The sequence below is a fragment of the Gekko japonicus genome, unplaced genomic scaffold (assembly GCF_001447785.1).
Source record: "Gekko japonicus isolate JY-2015 unplaced genomic scaffold, Gekko_japonicus_V1.1 scaffold371, whole genome shotgun sequence".
Classification (NCBI taxonomy): domain Eukaryota; kingdom Metazoa; phylum Chordata; class Lepidosauria; order Squamata; family Gekkonidae; genus Gekko; species Gekko japonicus.
In genome coordinates, this window is record NW_015171514.1 from 284,193 (window position 1) to 300,563 (window position 16,371).

The following is a 16,371-nucleotide window of genomic DNA, read 5'->3' on the forward strand; positions in this document are numbered from 1 at the left end:
CATCAAGCCAAGTCGAAGTGAATGCTGTCCGGAACACGTCTGAAGCTTCCAGCTGAACAAAATCCCAGTCGGCTGCAAATGTGTGCGATTTAAAGAATTATGTTGTCCTCCCTTACCCCTATGAAATTGTTAGTCCCTTGTGTGAAACCTGTGTAACTGTAAATCACTCAGAGCCAGCAGCTCTGCCAGATTGCGCAATCAATAAATCGAAAGGTATTGTTATTTGAAGCGCTGGGGGAGAGGAATTCAAGCACCCCCCCTTTTGAGTAAACTTTTCAAAACTGGTTTAAATCAGAAATAAAAAGACTGTGAGCTAAAATAAACGCATAAGAAATTAAGCAAATGCAAAAACTGCTAAAGTATACAAAGCAGGACTAAATCGCATAACTTTTGTCTTGTTTTGGAAAACTTCTTGTTGATATTATGGCTGGGAGAGGACGGAGGGCACCAGAGAAAAAACTGGTGACTGGAAATTACATACCAATGACTCCCTCCCAGAACCAGGAAAGAATACCATATAGATGGTTATTCCCGGAAGGGCTGAGCTTCAATTACCAGGACAAAAAATATAAAATTGACTCTGCTCCAAAAGTGGAAAAATTTATGGATCAAATGTTCAATACAAAAAAAGCAGAAGGAAAAGAATTTAAAACTGAATGAGAAGGAAGAAGAAGAATCCTGTTCACAGGATTCAACAAGCCAAAATTCCACGTCATCAGAATAATCTGAATCGGAGAAAGGAGCGGCTGCCCCCAAACTCCAGAAAACGAAGAAGCGCAAGAAGAAAAGACTCTAGAACTAAGACAATAGCACTAAAGGCAGTAATTGTGTTAAGCTATTAAATGTGTACTATCATAATTGAATCACATCTTGATAGAACAAGTAATATTAGGTTATAAAGCATTTTTTCAACTATTCAGATCCAAATCCAGTAGATGAAATAGATTAGAATGGTAGTATTCCTTCTCCTATCAAGTAGATATATGTATTAGATCTCCTTTACCCATCACCCATAGTAATAGTGTTAGGGTATTAGTATCCTTTCCCCCATCCCATAATTGTAGTGTGTAGAAAATGCAAAAAATAAAAAAGTCCCCTTCGAGGGGCCCAAAACAAAACAAAATGGTCTCTAGTCACTGTTAGAACCTTGTTGTGTCACACTGATTACTGTACATCAGCCTGGTGGTGCTGGAAAGTGCTGTCAAGTGACAGCTGACATGGCAACCCCATAGGTTTCTCAAGGCAAGAGACATTCACAGGTGGTTTGCTGTTGCCTTACTCCACATCAAGACCTTGGTATTTGTTGGAGGTCTCTCATCCATTTACTAGCCAGGGCCAATTCTGCTTCGTTTGAGATCACGCTAGCCTGGCCTATCCAGGCCAGAGTAGCCTAGCAAATAATAATTATAGGAATGACAACCTGCACTGGTAACTCATTCTGCTCTTATCTAAAGCAGTGCTATTGCTTGAGGTAGAAAAAGTAATACATGTACCTGTTCGTCACTCCCTCCACCACTCCCTGCAGCACAAGTGTAACTTGGATTCTCTTGCAGATGTAAAGGATTGGTACAAATTGCCACTTGAGCATAGGATGTTGAGTAAATTCTGCAGAGACAGTATTTTCCGTCTTAGAACTTCAGTTTCAAGACACTTGCTGAAATTTGGGAGTATGGCAGTTGGCAGTGTCAGAGTAGAGACATCACCCTGCCAACAAATGTCCGCATGGTCAAAGCAATGGTATTCCCAGTAGTCATGTATGGCTGCGAGAGTTGGACTATAAGGAAGGCCGAGCGCCGAAGAATAGATTCTTTTGAACTATGGTGCTGGAGAAGACTCTTGAGAGTCCCTTGGACTGCAAGAAGATCAGATCAGTCAATCCTAAAAGAAATCAACCCTGACTGCTCCCTGGAAGGCCAGATAATGAAACTGAAGCTCAAATACTTTGGCCACCAAATGAGAAGGGAGCACTCACCGGAGAAGACCCTGATGCTGGAAAAGATTGAAGGTCAAAGAAGACGGGGACGGCAAAGGATGAGATGGTTAGACAGTGTCATAGATGCAACGAACATGAACTTGAGCAAACTTCAGAGGACGGCGGAAGACAGGAGGGCCTGGCGGGAGCTGGTCCATGGGGTCGCGAAGAGTCGGGACTCGACTGTGCGACTGAACAACAAACAAAAAGTGTCAGAGTGCTCTGTCTGACAAGCTATGGGAGAAATTCTTAGTGTCTTACATCACTGACTCCATTTTGGATGCTAAATTTCCGTGTTGGATGTTAACGCTCCTAATAAAGATCAGGCCTGGGCAAAGATGAGTCTTTGCACAGCATACAAAAGGGAATGACTGAAGGAATCAAAAGGAACATTATACAGTTATTCCAAATACAGCCAAGAAAGCATTTTTACACCTAGCAGTTAGTCTGATCAGATCAGCCTCAACAAAGAAAAATTCCAGGCACCTGTGTTGACCCAAAGAAACATCTAGAAATAGAGTCCATGTAATAACATTTAAGATGAAATGACAAAACAGCATGCAAACTTTGAGTTCTCAAGGAGTCTGAATGTTAAATGGGGGGGGGAGAGAGAAAAAATGCTTCGGGCCATGATGTTGAGGCCTTTTGTTTCTGTTTGGAGAATCCTGAAGACTTCGAAGGCATTGGGGTGTGAGGAAAAGATACTGTGCATCCAGATATGATAGTTGAACAGAATCTACTTCTTGTAAAATGTTGGCTGGTTTGTAAAATGTATGGCTGGTACTGGTACCAAAACCCTATTATTCCTCCAAAGAACCGAGTGACCTTTACATTATACTGTTCAGGAGGCTCTGTATAGCTTCAGCAGTAAAACTGCATCACAGGCCTTCATACTGTTCTAAAAGTAGCCAAGTTAGCACCACTTTTTTTAAAAAAAGGATGGGGGGGGTTAGTAAGGTGGGAAATAAGAGACCAGTTCACCTAATGGCTATTATTCACCCTGGCTTCTCCAAAGGAACATACAGCAGTGCCAGTCTTTTTGAAATTCTCTGAAATGGTCAACAAGCATAAGGAGAGGTGCACTAGTTAAATGGCTGATCAGGATCCTTTGTAGGGGAAGTGTCTTGCAATCATGACTATTTGTTTCTAGGCCAGATTCCAGGTGCTGCTAAAAGGGTTTGGGAGCAGGATATCTTCTCTATCACATTTTAATGGTGACTTTCATTCAGTAAACCAAAAGCCACATACACAATTCTGCACTGCTCCCTTACTCTGAGTCTTATGGGATAGATTAGGCTGAGAAAATGACTGGCTCAAGGTTAACATTTGAGGACTGTAGCTCAGATCTTTTCAGTCCGCTAACTCTTGCACTGGGTCTCAAAGGAATACTCTCTTACCCAAAATATCACCTGCATAAACAAGCATAATAAATTACATCAGAGGCCCTACTGTGCCCACCAGTGTTGTCTGAAGTGGGCAGGTAATGACAGGTACTTCTCCCTTGTGGCACCCGTCTTGAAACTGTTGGCAAAGTAATTAACACAGCAGAGGTACACTGCCTGATTAAAGTGTGGATAAAGTCTTTATCAGGAACTGATATACTTGATAGCAAAGAGGAGGGACAAGAGATGGGGTCCTACCTTCATCACTAGATGAGTGACACTGAGCCTGGAACTTCTGAGAAGCAGGATATTACCCTAAGAGCAGCAATCTGGAGAAGGAATACTTAACAGTAGAGAAGGTGCTGACCACACTATCCTGTCTCTTCTTTGTGCACCAGATATTGCATCCTGTCTTCCTGTCTCTTCTTTGTGCACCAGATATTGCTTCTTCCAAGAACAATCTACCTCTGTCCACTGAAACATTAGCTGAGCTTTTGGCATCTGCTTAAAACTTTTCTTACACTTTTATTTCAGTCATGATTATTTCCTACTGATTGTATCATTCTTTCTAGATGAATACCATGATGAACTTGGCTGGTTTCAGAGATTTTATATTCTGCCTTTTTAAATATTCTTGGTGCTAGGTGTTGCTAAAAGTGTTTGGGAGCAGGATATCTTCTTGGTGCTAGGTGCTGCTGTTTTTTCCTTTGATGGCTTCCCCTCCATTTTTATTTTTATCCATTTTAAATGTTTCTTTTTGTGTGGGATATAAATATTATGTATCTAGACTTCAAAAATAGTTTTACTAAATTATTCAGCAAAAACCTCTAAATAAACTTGGTATAGGATAAGAATACACTCTCCTAGACTGGTAACTGTTGAAACAGGAAGGAAAGGTAGGAGTTAACAGTTCTCACTGGAGGGGGGGTGGAATCAGTGAAATTCCCCAGGGATCTGTTTTGGACCTAGTGACTGGGCAGCCAAATTTGCAGAGACTACCGGTTGATGAAAATCTATAAATGATGCAAAGGGCTCTGAAAGTATCCAGCTTTTCCCTGTCCATAAGAGCCACTGCATATTTTATTTATGTGTGTGTGTATTCTCAACTCATACTTGCTTTCCAAAATTACAGATGAAGAGCTTAACAGCATTTTTTCTATAGCTGATGTAGGCAGGCATAAGTCTACTAAAATCTTCCCTGCGTTGCAGTCCTTGCTTTTTCCTCCAGATGGCTGTATTTCTGCACATGCTGCTTATTTCTGGATTTTGTTTTGAATACTCAGTCATCTAATTGTATTTCTACTTGATATGATTATTCTCGGAGTTTCATTATTGAGCTCAGGCAAACATTAATTGCTGAATGTAAGTTTTCCATCTCAATTTAAAGAGTAATAAGCTGCCACAGCAGAAAATTCTTAATACAACGAAAAACATGCTTTATAAATTTTGTGAAGAGAGATGATGCTAAGAACATTGTGCTATCAGATCTAAGATGAACTGAAACTATTCTATAACAGTTTGTTCCTGAACTCAGAAAGGAATGGGAACCAATACAAAGTATAGTCAACATCCAATAAAACAGTGTGCCTGTTGTAGTGTCACATGCTGAACTGCAGTCATATATATGAATTAAGTTTAACATTGGCATGGCTTTGATTTATGCTGTTTCCACATTGGATTGCATCATTTACCGAAGCCTATTTTTATTTATTAAAATATTTATACTCCACTAGTCCTCTTGTCTCAAGGTGAATTAATTTCCCTTTCCCACCAGCACCTATCCCTGAGTTATAAACAGCCTCATTCTATGTTCTCTCAGAAATACGTTCCATTGCCCTTGCTCTTTTACCAACAGCTCAAAAGTACACAATGCATAGGTTTATTATTTATTATATGTGAAAGCATAAATTAAATGGCTTTCCTAAATCAAGTTCCCGTGTTTGTAAGCCATCCAAAAATTAACAAAACTAATTTTAAGAGTCTCTGCACACCAAAGTAGTTAAAGAACTGAACTCACCCTGCCTACTACTAGATGGCCAGAGAGTCTAAAGTAGGAGAAGGCAAAGTCAACCACCCCCTGGGAGAAAAGAGAGAACTCAAGGGTGCAAGGGGGAAAAAGCACTTGTTATATTGCAGACTTTATCAAAATTTTATTACATTCCTTATTATAGAGGACATCAACAGTGAGCTTCCTTGATTATTTCAAGGAACAATCTTAACTTAGATTCCAAGTATTCCCACAACTGTGGTGGAAAAGTAAATTCTGAAAACCCTCCCCAAAACTAGTATTTGGGTTACAAAGCGTCCACGTGGTCTTCACAGGTACATAATCAATAAGGAGAGAGGTGTTGCAACTGAAGATCCTCTTTTCTGAGCTCTTTTCTTCAGTAGCCTGCACTCTACGTAATGCAAAGGACAACTTTTAAGTCACAGCTGGGATATTTTCCAATTCAACTAAGAAGTCTAGTTGCTCTTTCACCTGTGTTCTCATCATTTCAGATGGAACATAACATAGTCCCAGGAATCTTTGAAGAACAAATGTACATCATGGAGTACAATCTTCCAGAACATCGGCTAGTGTTCATAAAAAAGTTTCTGAAATACAAAAAATACACACAAGTGATTTTTATTAAGAAGTACCAGAGTCAAGTCCAACACATTGGGAAACAACTCACTTGAAAAAAACTGGTAGATTATATTAATAGATTTTAAAGGCAAAGATAATTAATTGCACTGAAAGAAACTTTATGGAATACTTTTTTTGTAACTGAAACAGCTTCTCATAGACAATCACTATTTTGTGACTGAAGGACGGAAGAGACACAAGATCTAGTAATGATTTACCTCATAACTAGGCATTTTGACCTTCTCTGTAAGGTATCAGTGATGGCCTCCAGCTGAATGTGGGATTCTAAAGATTTGCAAATTGGAATCCTATATATACTGTTTGGCTTTAATAGAGCTTTTGTGTTGCCAACTGCTTAGCTTTCACCATGCCAAGAATGACTGTGATGTTCAAAGTCAAAATTAAAGGTCTAACATCAAAAGTGTTTTCTTCACTTCCCTTTGTAGTATGTGACTACATGCAAGCCATTTATATTTATACAATTATATCCCACTGTATAGAAGACCTTTGTTCCAGCTGCATTTTTACAGATATCTAAGTCTACAAAATACTTGAGCAATATTGGGTATGAAAAGCAGAGTTACTGATCTCTCCAGACCTGTTTTACTCTGTCCAAAAGCAGATACTCTCCAGTGTCTCAGAGGTTTTTCCCAACGTTGCTACCCAAGTTACTTTCAATGGCCAGGACTGAATCTTCTTTATGAACTTTACGCTACACAATTACTTCTCTTCAAGCTCTAAATCCTAGGATTCAGCTTGATGACACTGATTTCTATCATTTGCATTCTTCAGTACTCCTTGTTAGGTGCTTCACTTGTCATTCAGAAGGAATTCATCATGGAAGCAGGACCCTTTGGATTGTTATAGGAAACCTTTATCTCACATGATGTTAATAACATAATGTACAAACTAGTTAATAAGATACAAGAAAATGTTGCAACAAGAAATGTAGTACAGGAAATCACCAAAAAAATTCACAGAAAGATGGTACCACAGCACTCACCTGAATCTAGTTCAAATGCCGTATGAGCTGGTTGATCCCATCGCCTCGGAATCCAGGATCACCAATTTCCTTGCGGAACCCCATTTTATTACGAGCAGCATGACGAGCCACTGACAGGTGGAATGGCCACAAAAATTTATTGATTTCGCGAAAATGATTCCCAGCTGAGTAAATTTCATGTATAAGATCTTCCAGACAAATGATACCATAATTTCCTAAAAAGAAATTTAAAAAAATTACAAGCTCAAATGTCAATACATTGTATCACTAGCCACATAACCACCTGCCATTACAACTCTGCTACATTGCCATGAGGGAGGGGAGGCAGCATGATATAGCCCAACGTCATTCGATCTCGTAAGCTAAACAGCGTGGGTACTTGAAGGGAAACCACCAAGGAAGACTGCAGAGGAAGGAATAGCCTTCAAAGCCCCTTGCTGGGATTGCCACGTGTTGGTTGCAACTTGATGGCACTTTACACACACACACACAAACAGTCATGGACCTCAAGCTGCCCCAGAGTTCCAACCCATTTAACCGATGTCCACTTACCTAGATGCTTTTCAATCAAAACATTGTCTGTAAGAGCAAGCTTCTTGTTGTTGATTTTGGCATGGCCTCGCTTCAGGATCAGCTCTCGAATAGATTTCAGGTTGGGGTATCTGCATAAATACAAAACTGGTGATTCTGCTGTTGGGAGAACAAACACTGCAAGAATCTCAAGAAATGGCAACTTATTTAGAGCCACAACACTGGAATTACTCAAGCAATTACCTGGCAGAAGGTTTTCAAGTCCTGATTTGCCCATCTTCAGTACAGGCTTTTCTCCATGGGGAAAATACTAATAGTAATTATCTGTACAGGCTGATTAAACTAGACACCAGATACTTCTGAAGCTCACATTTTCTTCTTTCTAGATAACTACCTTCTTTCCCTTTGTCTTAACTTTTCCACAAACTTCTATGAGTCTGCAGCGCCAATAAAAATATATATATACTGGACCATCTTGTAGCATAAGTATGTAGCTCTTCCAGTGACATTGTCCTCCATTATGCAAAACGGGAAGACAATAACGGGGCAAAGGGGAAAGTTAATTATTGGGAAAGAGAAACTTACAGATCAATGTATTACAGTGGCAGGGATCTACAAGCCAGAGTCCTCTGCAAACTGGAGAGAATTAAGGGGAGGGGCCAAGTTTCATTCTACTTTGAGTTATGATTTTTCATGAGGCTGCTCCCACTTTCTGCAAATGTTCAGCTCTAATAATAATAGCCATTCAGTATCAGCTAAACCTTTCAGATATGTCAAGCAATTACCTGAAGTTGAAAATACAGAAATAGGCAAAAGCCACAGCAGAGGGATGACTGTTTGCTAATACCATGTCTATTTTGTGACCCTGCCATGTTTCCTCACTCAGATGCAGGATTTTCTCTCTTTTTTTCTTCCTTTCTGGCTGAGCAGCCCTTTATCTATTTTCTTCTTTTGTTAAGGTTTATGGCTGTCCCACCCTGTCACAGTATTATATTCTGAAGCTGGCTCAGCCCAGGAACTTGAGGGAAGAGACAAGATCACCTCTTTAACTTAAACTTCTGAAAATGGCACACAAGAGGCTTTTTAAAGTTCAACAATAAAAATATTTTATTCAGCTTAAAGGGGGAAAGGTCAGTGAAATCAGGGGTAAAATGTCTGAGGTAAATCAATAATGAACTCTAAGGTAACATATTATAATTATAAACTCCAGTTCATATGTTTCCAGCAAGTGAGAGTTTAAAGCTTTTCACAAAGTCTTAGAATCTTAGAGATGAGAGGCTTTGGTTTCAGTGTTTCCTAAACACTCCAGTTCACTTTCTTGCGTTTAGCTGACTCTTCAGATTTTAGAAGGCAGGGGATACACTACCAAGTACTCAAATTCCTTCTCTAAACACACCATGGATCACTTCACTCTTTAGAACTATCTCCCTTTCAACTGGGCAGAGAATCTCTTCCCTAACTAGGTAGGGAATCTATTCTGTTTTCCTGGCCCAAATGGGGTCTTCACTGATCCACCCACTCCTCCTTGCCAAGCGTCCCAGTCCTCAGTCAGTATGCAACTGTTTTCAGTCAGAGCTAAATTCTCCTTAGTCAGAGCTAAACCTTCCACAGCCAGGGCTAATCTCAAACTGAGTTATCTTCAACAGTCAATTCCCAAGTCTTTCTGCTCAACTGACACAAACCAATCCTATGAGCAGCTTGTCACTCAAGACTCTCTGGCTCTGTGTGGCATTAACCATTCACAGACAATTACATGCTTATACAGCACTTATGAGCTTTTATAGTGCAGTCCATCACAGATGTCTATTTTGCACTTACAGTATGTGTACCCTTTAAAGTGGTCCTCTCCTACTTCAAAGGTAGTTGTGTATGCACTCCACCAGAAATTCCACATTCTTTGTCTGTCTGAGAACTGACTCTTAACATAGACCACATAAATGGTACAGCAGCCACCTACTGACTCAATTAATATATGCTGTGATATACAACCAACTCTCATGTGCTAGCCCAGACTTACGATGCAAGCAAGCAAGGAACAAGACAGAACACCTATGTTAAAGTAACATGAAGAACAGAATCCGGAGAATGGGGAGGATTCATCCAGGTTTTTCACAAGAGCAAGACGAAAAGTTTATACTGCAAAGCTACACATAGGATTACACTTTGAACGACTGCAGTTCACAGCAGACAATATCTACACCACTACTCACTAAGCTGCAAACTTAAGACTCTGTGTGGCCCTAACACTTTCAAGGGCAACAACACAGAGACATATACTCATTTTTCTGAAGCTCACTAATAAGATGTAAAAATATATCTAAGTAGTGCTCTTCGAAGTAAAACTGTTTTCCCGACCCATTCCTTTATATGTGTTCATACTACTTCACAACTCTACCACTGTTCACTCCAAATGAAAGGCATACTAACCCCCAGGCCACATAAGGCTCCACAATCCGCAGCATTTTCAGTGATGCTGGTGACAACTTGACGAATGTGCCACTGTAAATCTTTCTCAACCGCAGCCTCTGTATGACGCGCAGAATTTGTAGACTCACCCCTTTAATTCTGAATCAAAGGAAAAAAATAAACATCAGTTACCAAATCTTCTACCTTAGTGATATGATCCTGTATACCACAGCTTAATTACTCTGCTTCATGCTAAAGGGGTTCCTTTCAGAACCAACCTATAGACTGGAAAATACGAACTGTATATGTAATCTTGATATATTATCTCAGACTCTTTATAAAAAGGAAGGCATCCTATTTTTATTTAGTGTCCCATTCAATTGCCAAAAAGCTGATCAATTCAAGTCATCCTATTTTCCATACAGCCAGCAAAAATCAGAAGCAAACATGAGGGATAAAAGCCAGAGGGGGAAAAAAATCAGTAGATTGGTGATAATGAGCAGCTCCTTACTCAGCAATCCGTACAACAAATGCCAGCTTGTGTCCCTCAGGCAGTACCATCAGTCCAGGTTTGTGTTCCATGCGTTGCAGGCGGACATTATCTCTGCGTTTCCGATGAGAGTCACGCACAAATGCCTCAAGGCGTTTGAATTTAATCTGTTTTCCTCCTCGATGCTAAAATCAAAACATTTTAAAAGAAGCCAAAGCTTTATTTTAGTATACTAGTGCACATTAGATAATTACAACAATGTCTGAACTTGAAAAGCTTTAAATGATACTAATACTAAACATGTGCATAGCACAAGTAAAGCGAGATGTGATATACAGAATTCAGAAGTGACACAATCTCAGCCCAAGGTGCTTACAATTTATATTATACTGCGCGAACCAGTGGGTGATCAATGATCTGACTACAAATGGGGCAGGGGGGTTGTAGATGAAAAGCTAGGCCACTAGATAAGATGGCATTTTGTTTTCTGAATTAGCAAATTCAAACATTCCTTGAAAATGTTTAGTCAAACACATCAATCTCTTTATAATGCTACATCCTGAATACTCAGACCAAAAAGTCAAGGGTTCCTTTACATCATATTAAATAAATGTAGCACTGTAATTCAAGCTGGGAAAATGTGTGATAGATAGATTTTAATGAATTCCACTGAACTATTTAGATGATCTTTTATTCACTATCTTCTCAGTAACTACTACTGACACTTGCTTCTAGCTGAGATTACTTATTCCTGTAGGTATGGGATGAGGCACAAAGGAAAGCTATATGACAAAAAAGACAGGGTACGCTAAAGCAGAAAGGAATACAGAAAGAAGTATTTTCTAGCTCTGATGCCAACCAGCGTTTATTTGAGCCTGCTTCGGCAGGGAGGGTGGGGTATAAGTTGAATAAATAGATAAATAAAAATAAATAAATATAAAACCCAGTCATGACTGTAGGTCAAGCAATACACCCTCTTTGGGATCACCGGGATCAAGTTTTCTAAAAATGTTAAGCTGAATATTAAAGAATTCATTGCAAATTTAATGAGTTTCCATAAAATCTTTATTCTGTATGTTTTTTACAGTTATAGCAACAAATTAGTACACATTTTTATTTAGAAAGTATCAAAGTAATAATAGAAAACTGGTTTAAATCACCTTCCTGCCACCCAATCTGTTCTGCTTTACTACCAAGAATCCCCATTCTGCCATGGAAGCTTGCTGGGTAACTGTTGGCCTGTCACACTCTCAGTCAAACCTACCTCACACGTTGTTGTGAGGATAACATGGAGCTGAGGACAACAGTGTAAGCAACTTTAGGTCTCCACTGGGCAAAAGGCAAAGCATCATTCAAATAAAATAAATAAAATAATAAAAAGGGATAGAGGAAAATATCCTAAACAAATATCACATCAAGATTATTTATACAAGCTTTTTAAAAAGCGGCTGCAAGGATAACATCTGACAGAGACAGTAAACAAAAGTCTGTTCCAAATTTAAGCCCCAGTTTGAGAATGGCAGAGAGCAGAACTTCAGAGCCAGGATTACTGAATTAACATGCAAAACCGTGTAAGATGCCTATGTCCTCCATACCTTTCTCTTATCTAGCAAAGCCTGCTTTGCCTGGGTAGCTTTGATTGCCTGATAGGCCTTTCTTTTCTTTAGCAGGTTTTCTGGAACCAATGGTATTTTCCTTTTAGATCTAAAAACAAACAGCAAGATCATCATAAACATTTACTAACAAGCTACTAAAAGTGGACAGGTGGGGGGAAACCCTAAAGTATACAAAAACATTTAATACAAATGTTAGAATCACCTGTCCTGTATACAGCTCTTTTTAAACCGATAGTAAAACTGTCAAATTGAAGTTAATTGGATATTTCCATACTTCTGGAATATCAACAGAAAGCAGGGCATCTAAAGCTCCCTCTAAAGCCTTCTAAAGCTCCGTCTCAGTGCTGCCCCTTTACACACACCTCAACAAGGCCCCACTGCACTTCAAGATGTAGGGCTTCGCTCATCCCAAACAATATCAAATATACACAATTTTTCGAAGCAGCAGCTGCCCTCGCAACACCCTGTTCTTCCGCCACCGAACAGCCACAGCGTAGCCATACGTGGTTCTCCTCTACCTCTGACCGTCCCGGCACTCCACAAGCCCCTCAGAAGCCCACCGCAACCCACCCTCGCCATGGATGGCGGCGGATTCCCCCGGGCCCTACTCGCTCCCGGAAAAACTCACTCGGGTTCCGCCATGTTTCCTCTCCCCCAGGCTTCGGTACCTAATTGCAAGCAAAGGCAGAGCGGAAGGAACGGGCGCTCCGCCCAGACGCATGCGCGCGCTGACATCCGGTTGTAGCTGTGCTGGCTTTCGGTGCCGTCTCTATGGTTAGTGGGTGGGCTCCAAAGAATTTTGTTTTAACGAGTGTTAATAAGGTTGAGGTCAGACGATTCAGTTTCTTGTACAATAACATGAAGTCCTTTTGTTTTTCCCAATTCAGTTTTTTAAAACTATACCTAATGTATCTGTAACAGCGTTCCGTGCGCCTTGGTGTTTAGTCATGCCGGCCACATGACCACAGAAACGTCTTCGGACAGCGCTGGCTCTTCGGCTTTGAAACGGAGATGAGCACCGCAACCCTAGAGTCGGATTCGACTGGCTTTCGAGCAAGGGAACCTTTACCTTTAATGTATCTGCACGGAGGCTTTCATTTACTTTGAAGTAAGTCCCACTGAGCTTTAGAGCTTACTCCCAGGTTAGCGTATATCGTAACCTAAGCCTCTGTCTGTTTACGGGGAAGTCTGTCCCACGGAAATCAGCGGCCAACGGCGACTACACAGGTTTGCCTGAGAGGACAAAAGCATAATTGGATGTGATGCAGTTCAGAAAGTCTCCTTTAGAAGGACCACAACTTTAGTCCGCTATGTGGCTTGCTCTTGTTGAAGCCAAGAGTTCTGGATCTGGTACGTGACAGGAGGGGAGACATTCTGGGATCTTTGTGTATGCCGTCTCGAGTGGGCTGTAAATTTAATATTTACTACTAGTCATTCTGAAGCTGACAGCGCTCAGTTTTGGAGCTCTTCAATTTCAGGAGACTTTATTAAAGCAAACACAGAAGAATGTATGAGGGTGCTTCTCAAAGCTGTGTTCTACATCTACCATATTTAGGGCTACACATTTTACAGTGCACTTTTATGTATATTTATTCAGAAGTAAATCCTGTTGAATTTAAAGGGGATTGGAACCATATAGAGTAATGTTATGTGTATTTACTCAAAAGTAAATTATATTTTGTTCAAACGGTTTACTTCCACATATAGATGTGTTGGATTGCAACTAAGTTGATTACTCAAGCTGAAACTAAATCAGGACAAAACAGAAAATGTGGTCAGGTAGGGAGCAGAGCAGAGAACAGGGACTCGATCTGTGCTAGGCAGGGTTGTCACTTCTGGAGGCTCAGACTGGCCATCTAAGTATGCTCTTGGAAGTTCCATGGTTCCGGGTGACCAGATAACAGGTGGCTCGGAGTGCATTCTTCCAGCTCCAGCCTTTCCTGGAAAGGTGGGTTGGGCCAGAGTCACACAAGCCTTGGTAGCATCTAGGTTGGACTGCTGTAGCACACTGTTTAAAGATGTTTCAGAACCATCAGCTGGTCCAGAATGCAACTTGTATGTTACTGCAGGGCCAACTGCAGTGAGCACATCGTGCTTATTTTTCCGCAATTACACTGCTTGCCAGTTTGCTTCTGGGCACCATACAAAGTTCAGATGATAATTTAAATACAAGCCAGTTAGGGTTTTAAAGGTTATCTAGCATTTCACCTCCACCCACATGTTCTGGCTTGTGCTCTAAGGTCAGCCAAGGGTTCTTTACTGCTGCAGCCCTGGTTCAGGAAGTTCCATAGGTGGAAATCCTCACAAGGGCTTTCTGAGCTGCTGCTCCCACTTCTGAGACTTTTTCCCCCCCCCCCCCCCCCCCGTGCATGCTGAGAAATGACACTTAGGAATTCCATGTGGAAATGCTCTGCAACTGTAAGTACTCCACCCACTGCTGTTGCATAGGGCTCCAATCTTGCAATGGTTTCTGGGTCAGCTGGTCCACCTAACATAGTGGGGCAGGTGCCAGGCCTGTCTCCCACCTGGATGGAGGGGGTGCCCTAACAAAGGAATTTGCTAACAGCCAAGTTCAGGGCTGCCAGCATCCCTGTCCCCCCAACATAGGACGTGGTCTCAGGTATATTTCCTTGTGTATATGCCCAATGGCATGGCATGGGTCAGGGTGCTAGGTGGGCAGGCTTGGGACACCCCGTACGCACACATGACTAATCTTGGGTGTGGAAACTGGCATCGCTGAAGCAATGCCTAGGCCAAGGGTTTTGTGGGAGGCAGGTTCATTTCCTGGGCTGGGACAGCCGGATTCCTGCCCCTGCTTAGTCTCCCATTCGGGTTGAGCCTGCAGAGATGGGGTACCTGTTAGGGTTCTGAAATGAGATCCATTAACCACGTGGCACTGACTTTGCTCTCCTTCTTGGGTGTTAGTGCTAAGTGTACCCCTCAGTGCTGCTGAGTGCCCCCAGTGAGCCTCTCCAGCCACCAGAGTGCAACGCTGTGTTCTCTAAATGTGCATGGCAGAGCCTGAGTTCTATGCTGCATGCGCTCCCTACTGAACCAAGGAGCATCAGGCTGGGGTTTATGTAGTCCTGGAGGGGGTGGCTGTGATTCAGTGTGGGGGGAGTGGGGTTGGCTACCACTGGGAGGGGAATGATTGGTTGTGGCTGTGATTGGCATTTTGTGCTCTGCAGGGGCTTGTGAGTGGGACTGTGCTTGGGGGGGGGGGCTGTCCCAGTGTATGGGTGCTTATGAGCTGCACCATGTTTTTTGATGGTGTAAGTTTCCACCAGTCTGGAGGGAGCTTTCCAGTGCTGGAGCAGCTTATGGAACTGGCTAACTCTTGCCACGTCCCTGGGCCTGCCCCTTTCCCAGCCAGTGCAGCAGCTTGCACTGGCACTGCTGTCTGGTGCTGCTATGCTGGCACCCAGCTGGGGGGCAGCTGTGCCGGTGCCTGGTAGAGATATACCAATTTAGCACTTAAGCAGCTCCCTGTGCACGCGCCCCCCCCCCAAGGATTGCACTCTGGAGTCTTTCTCAGCACCTTGCACCCAAGGTCTTTTAGCTGAAGGTGCCAAGAACGGAACTTGACATGCTGTATTTGTAGTGTCTCCCGCTGAGTTGCTGCCCTTCTTTCCGTATTAAATGTATTATATTTCTGTGCCACATTGCAACAAATCTGGAATTCAGAATAGCTTACAAAATATTAATGGAACATATCTGGAACTCTGTAGACTGAGTCCGACCCCTGGTCCATCTAAGCCATTACGACCCATCCTGAGTGACAGCAGCATCAAGTAGAAAGGACTTTCCCAGACTTGTTGCCCACTTGAATTGGAGATGCTGGGGTCTGAACCTTGGATTTTATGTATGCAAGTGCATGCCTTCCGATAGAGTTCTGAGTTCCTACCTGATTAAAAACAATTAAAATGAAGGACAGCAAGATTAGTAAAACAATAAATACCAGCTTCAGTTAAAATAAAGTACAGCAGAAGCATTTGTCTGACCCATCCCTTTCCCAAAAGTCCATGGAATTTAAAAAAAAAAGATTTAGCCGATCAGGCAGGACAGTGCTTAACCCTTTTCTTTCAACTATTTTTCCATCCCAGATTTCCCCCCCCCAATCTGCTTTTCTGCCTACGAGGAGAAGGTATAGAAAAGACATAGGTGGAAAGCAGATTTTATTTTTATTTTTTGCCGTCAAATCACAGCTGATTTATGGTGCAGCCCTAGTGGGATTTTCAAGGGAAAAGACTAACAGGGATGGTGTTTGCCACAGCATTCCTGGTACTCCTTGGTGGTCTCCCATCCAAATACTGACCAAGGCCAGTCCTGTTTAGCTTCCAAGATC

General features: G+C 41.8%; 1 protein-coding gene across 1 annotated transcript; it reads right to left on the reverse strand.

Moving 5' to 3' along the window:
• Positions 1–5,492: 5,492 nt before the first annotated feature.
• Positions 5,493–12,708, reverse strand: RPL7L1 (ribosomal protein L7 like 1). The gene is made up of 7 exons (XM_015419369.1): positions 12,655–12,708; positions 12,006–12,114; positions 10,432–10,595; positions 9,942–10,079; positions 7,536–7,645; positions 6,984–7,198; positions 5,493–5,949 (listed from the first exon to the last, which is right to left on the reverse strand). The coding sequence occupies exons 1-6, from the start codon at positions 12,666–12,668 to the stop codon at positions 6,990–6,992; spliced, it is 744 nt and encodes a 247-aa protein (XP_015274855.1). The 5' UTR covers positions 12,669–12,708; the 3' UTR covers positions 5,493–5,949; positions 6,984–6,989.
• Positions 12,709–16,371: the final 3,663 nt, after the last annotated feature.

Coding starts and splice junctions, on each gene's coding strand:
- RPL7L1 (XM_015419369.1), bottom strand. Junction 10,080..10,431: donor TTTGTTGTACGGATTGCTGA/GTAAGGAGCTGC, acceptor CCTTTGATTCAG/AATTAAAGGGGTGAGTCTAC. Junction 7,199..7,535: donor TTTGATTGAAAAGCATCTAG/GTAAGTGGACAT, acceptor ATTTCTTTTTAG/GAAATTATGGTATCATTTGT.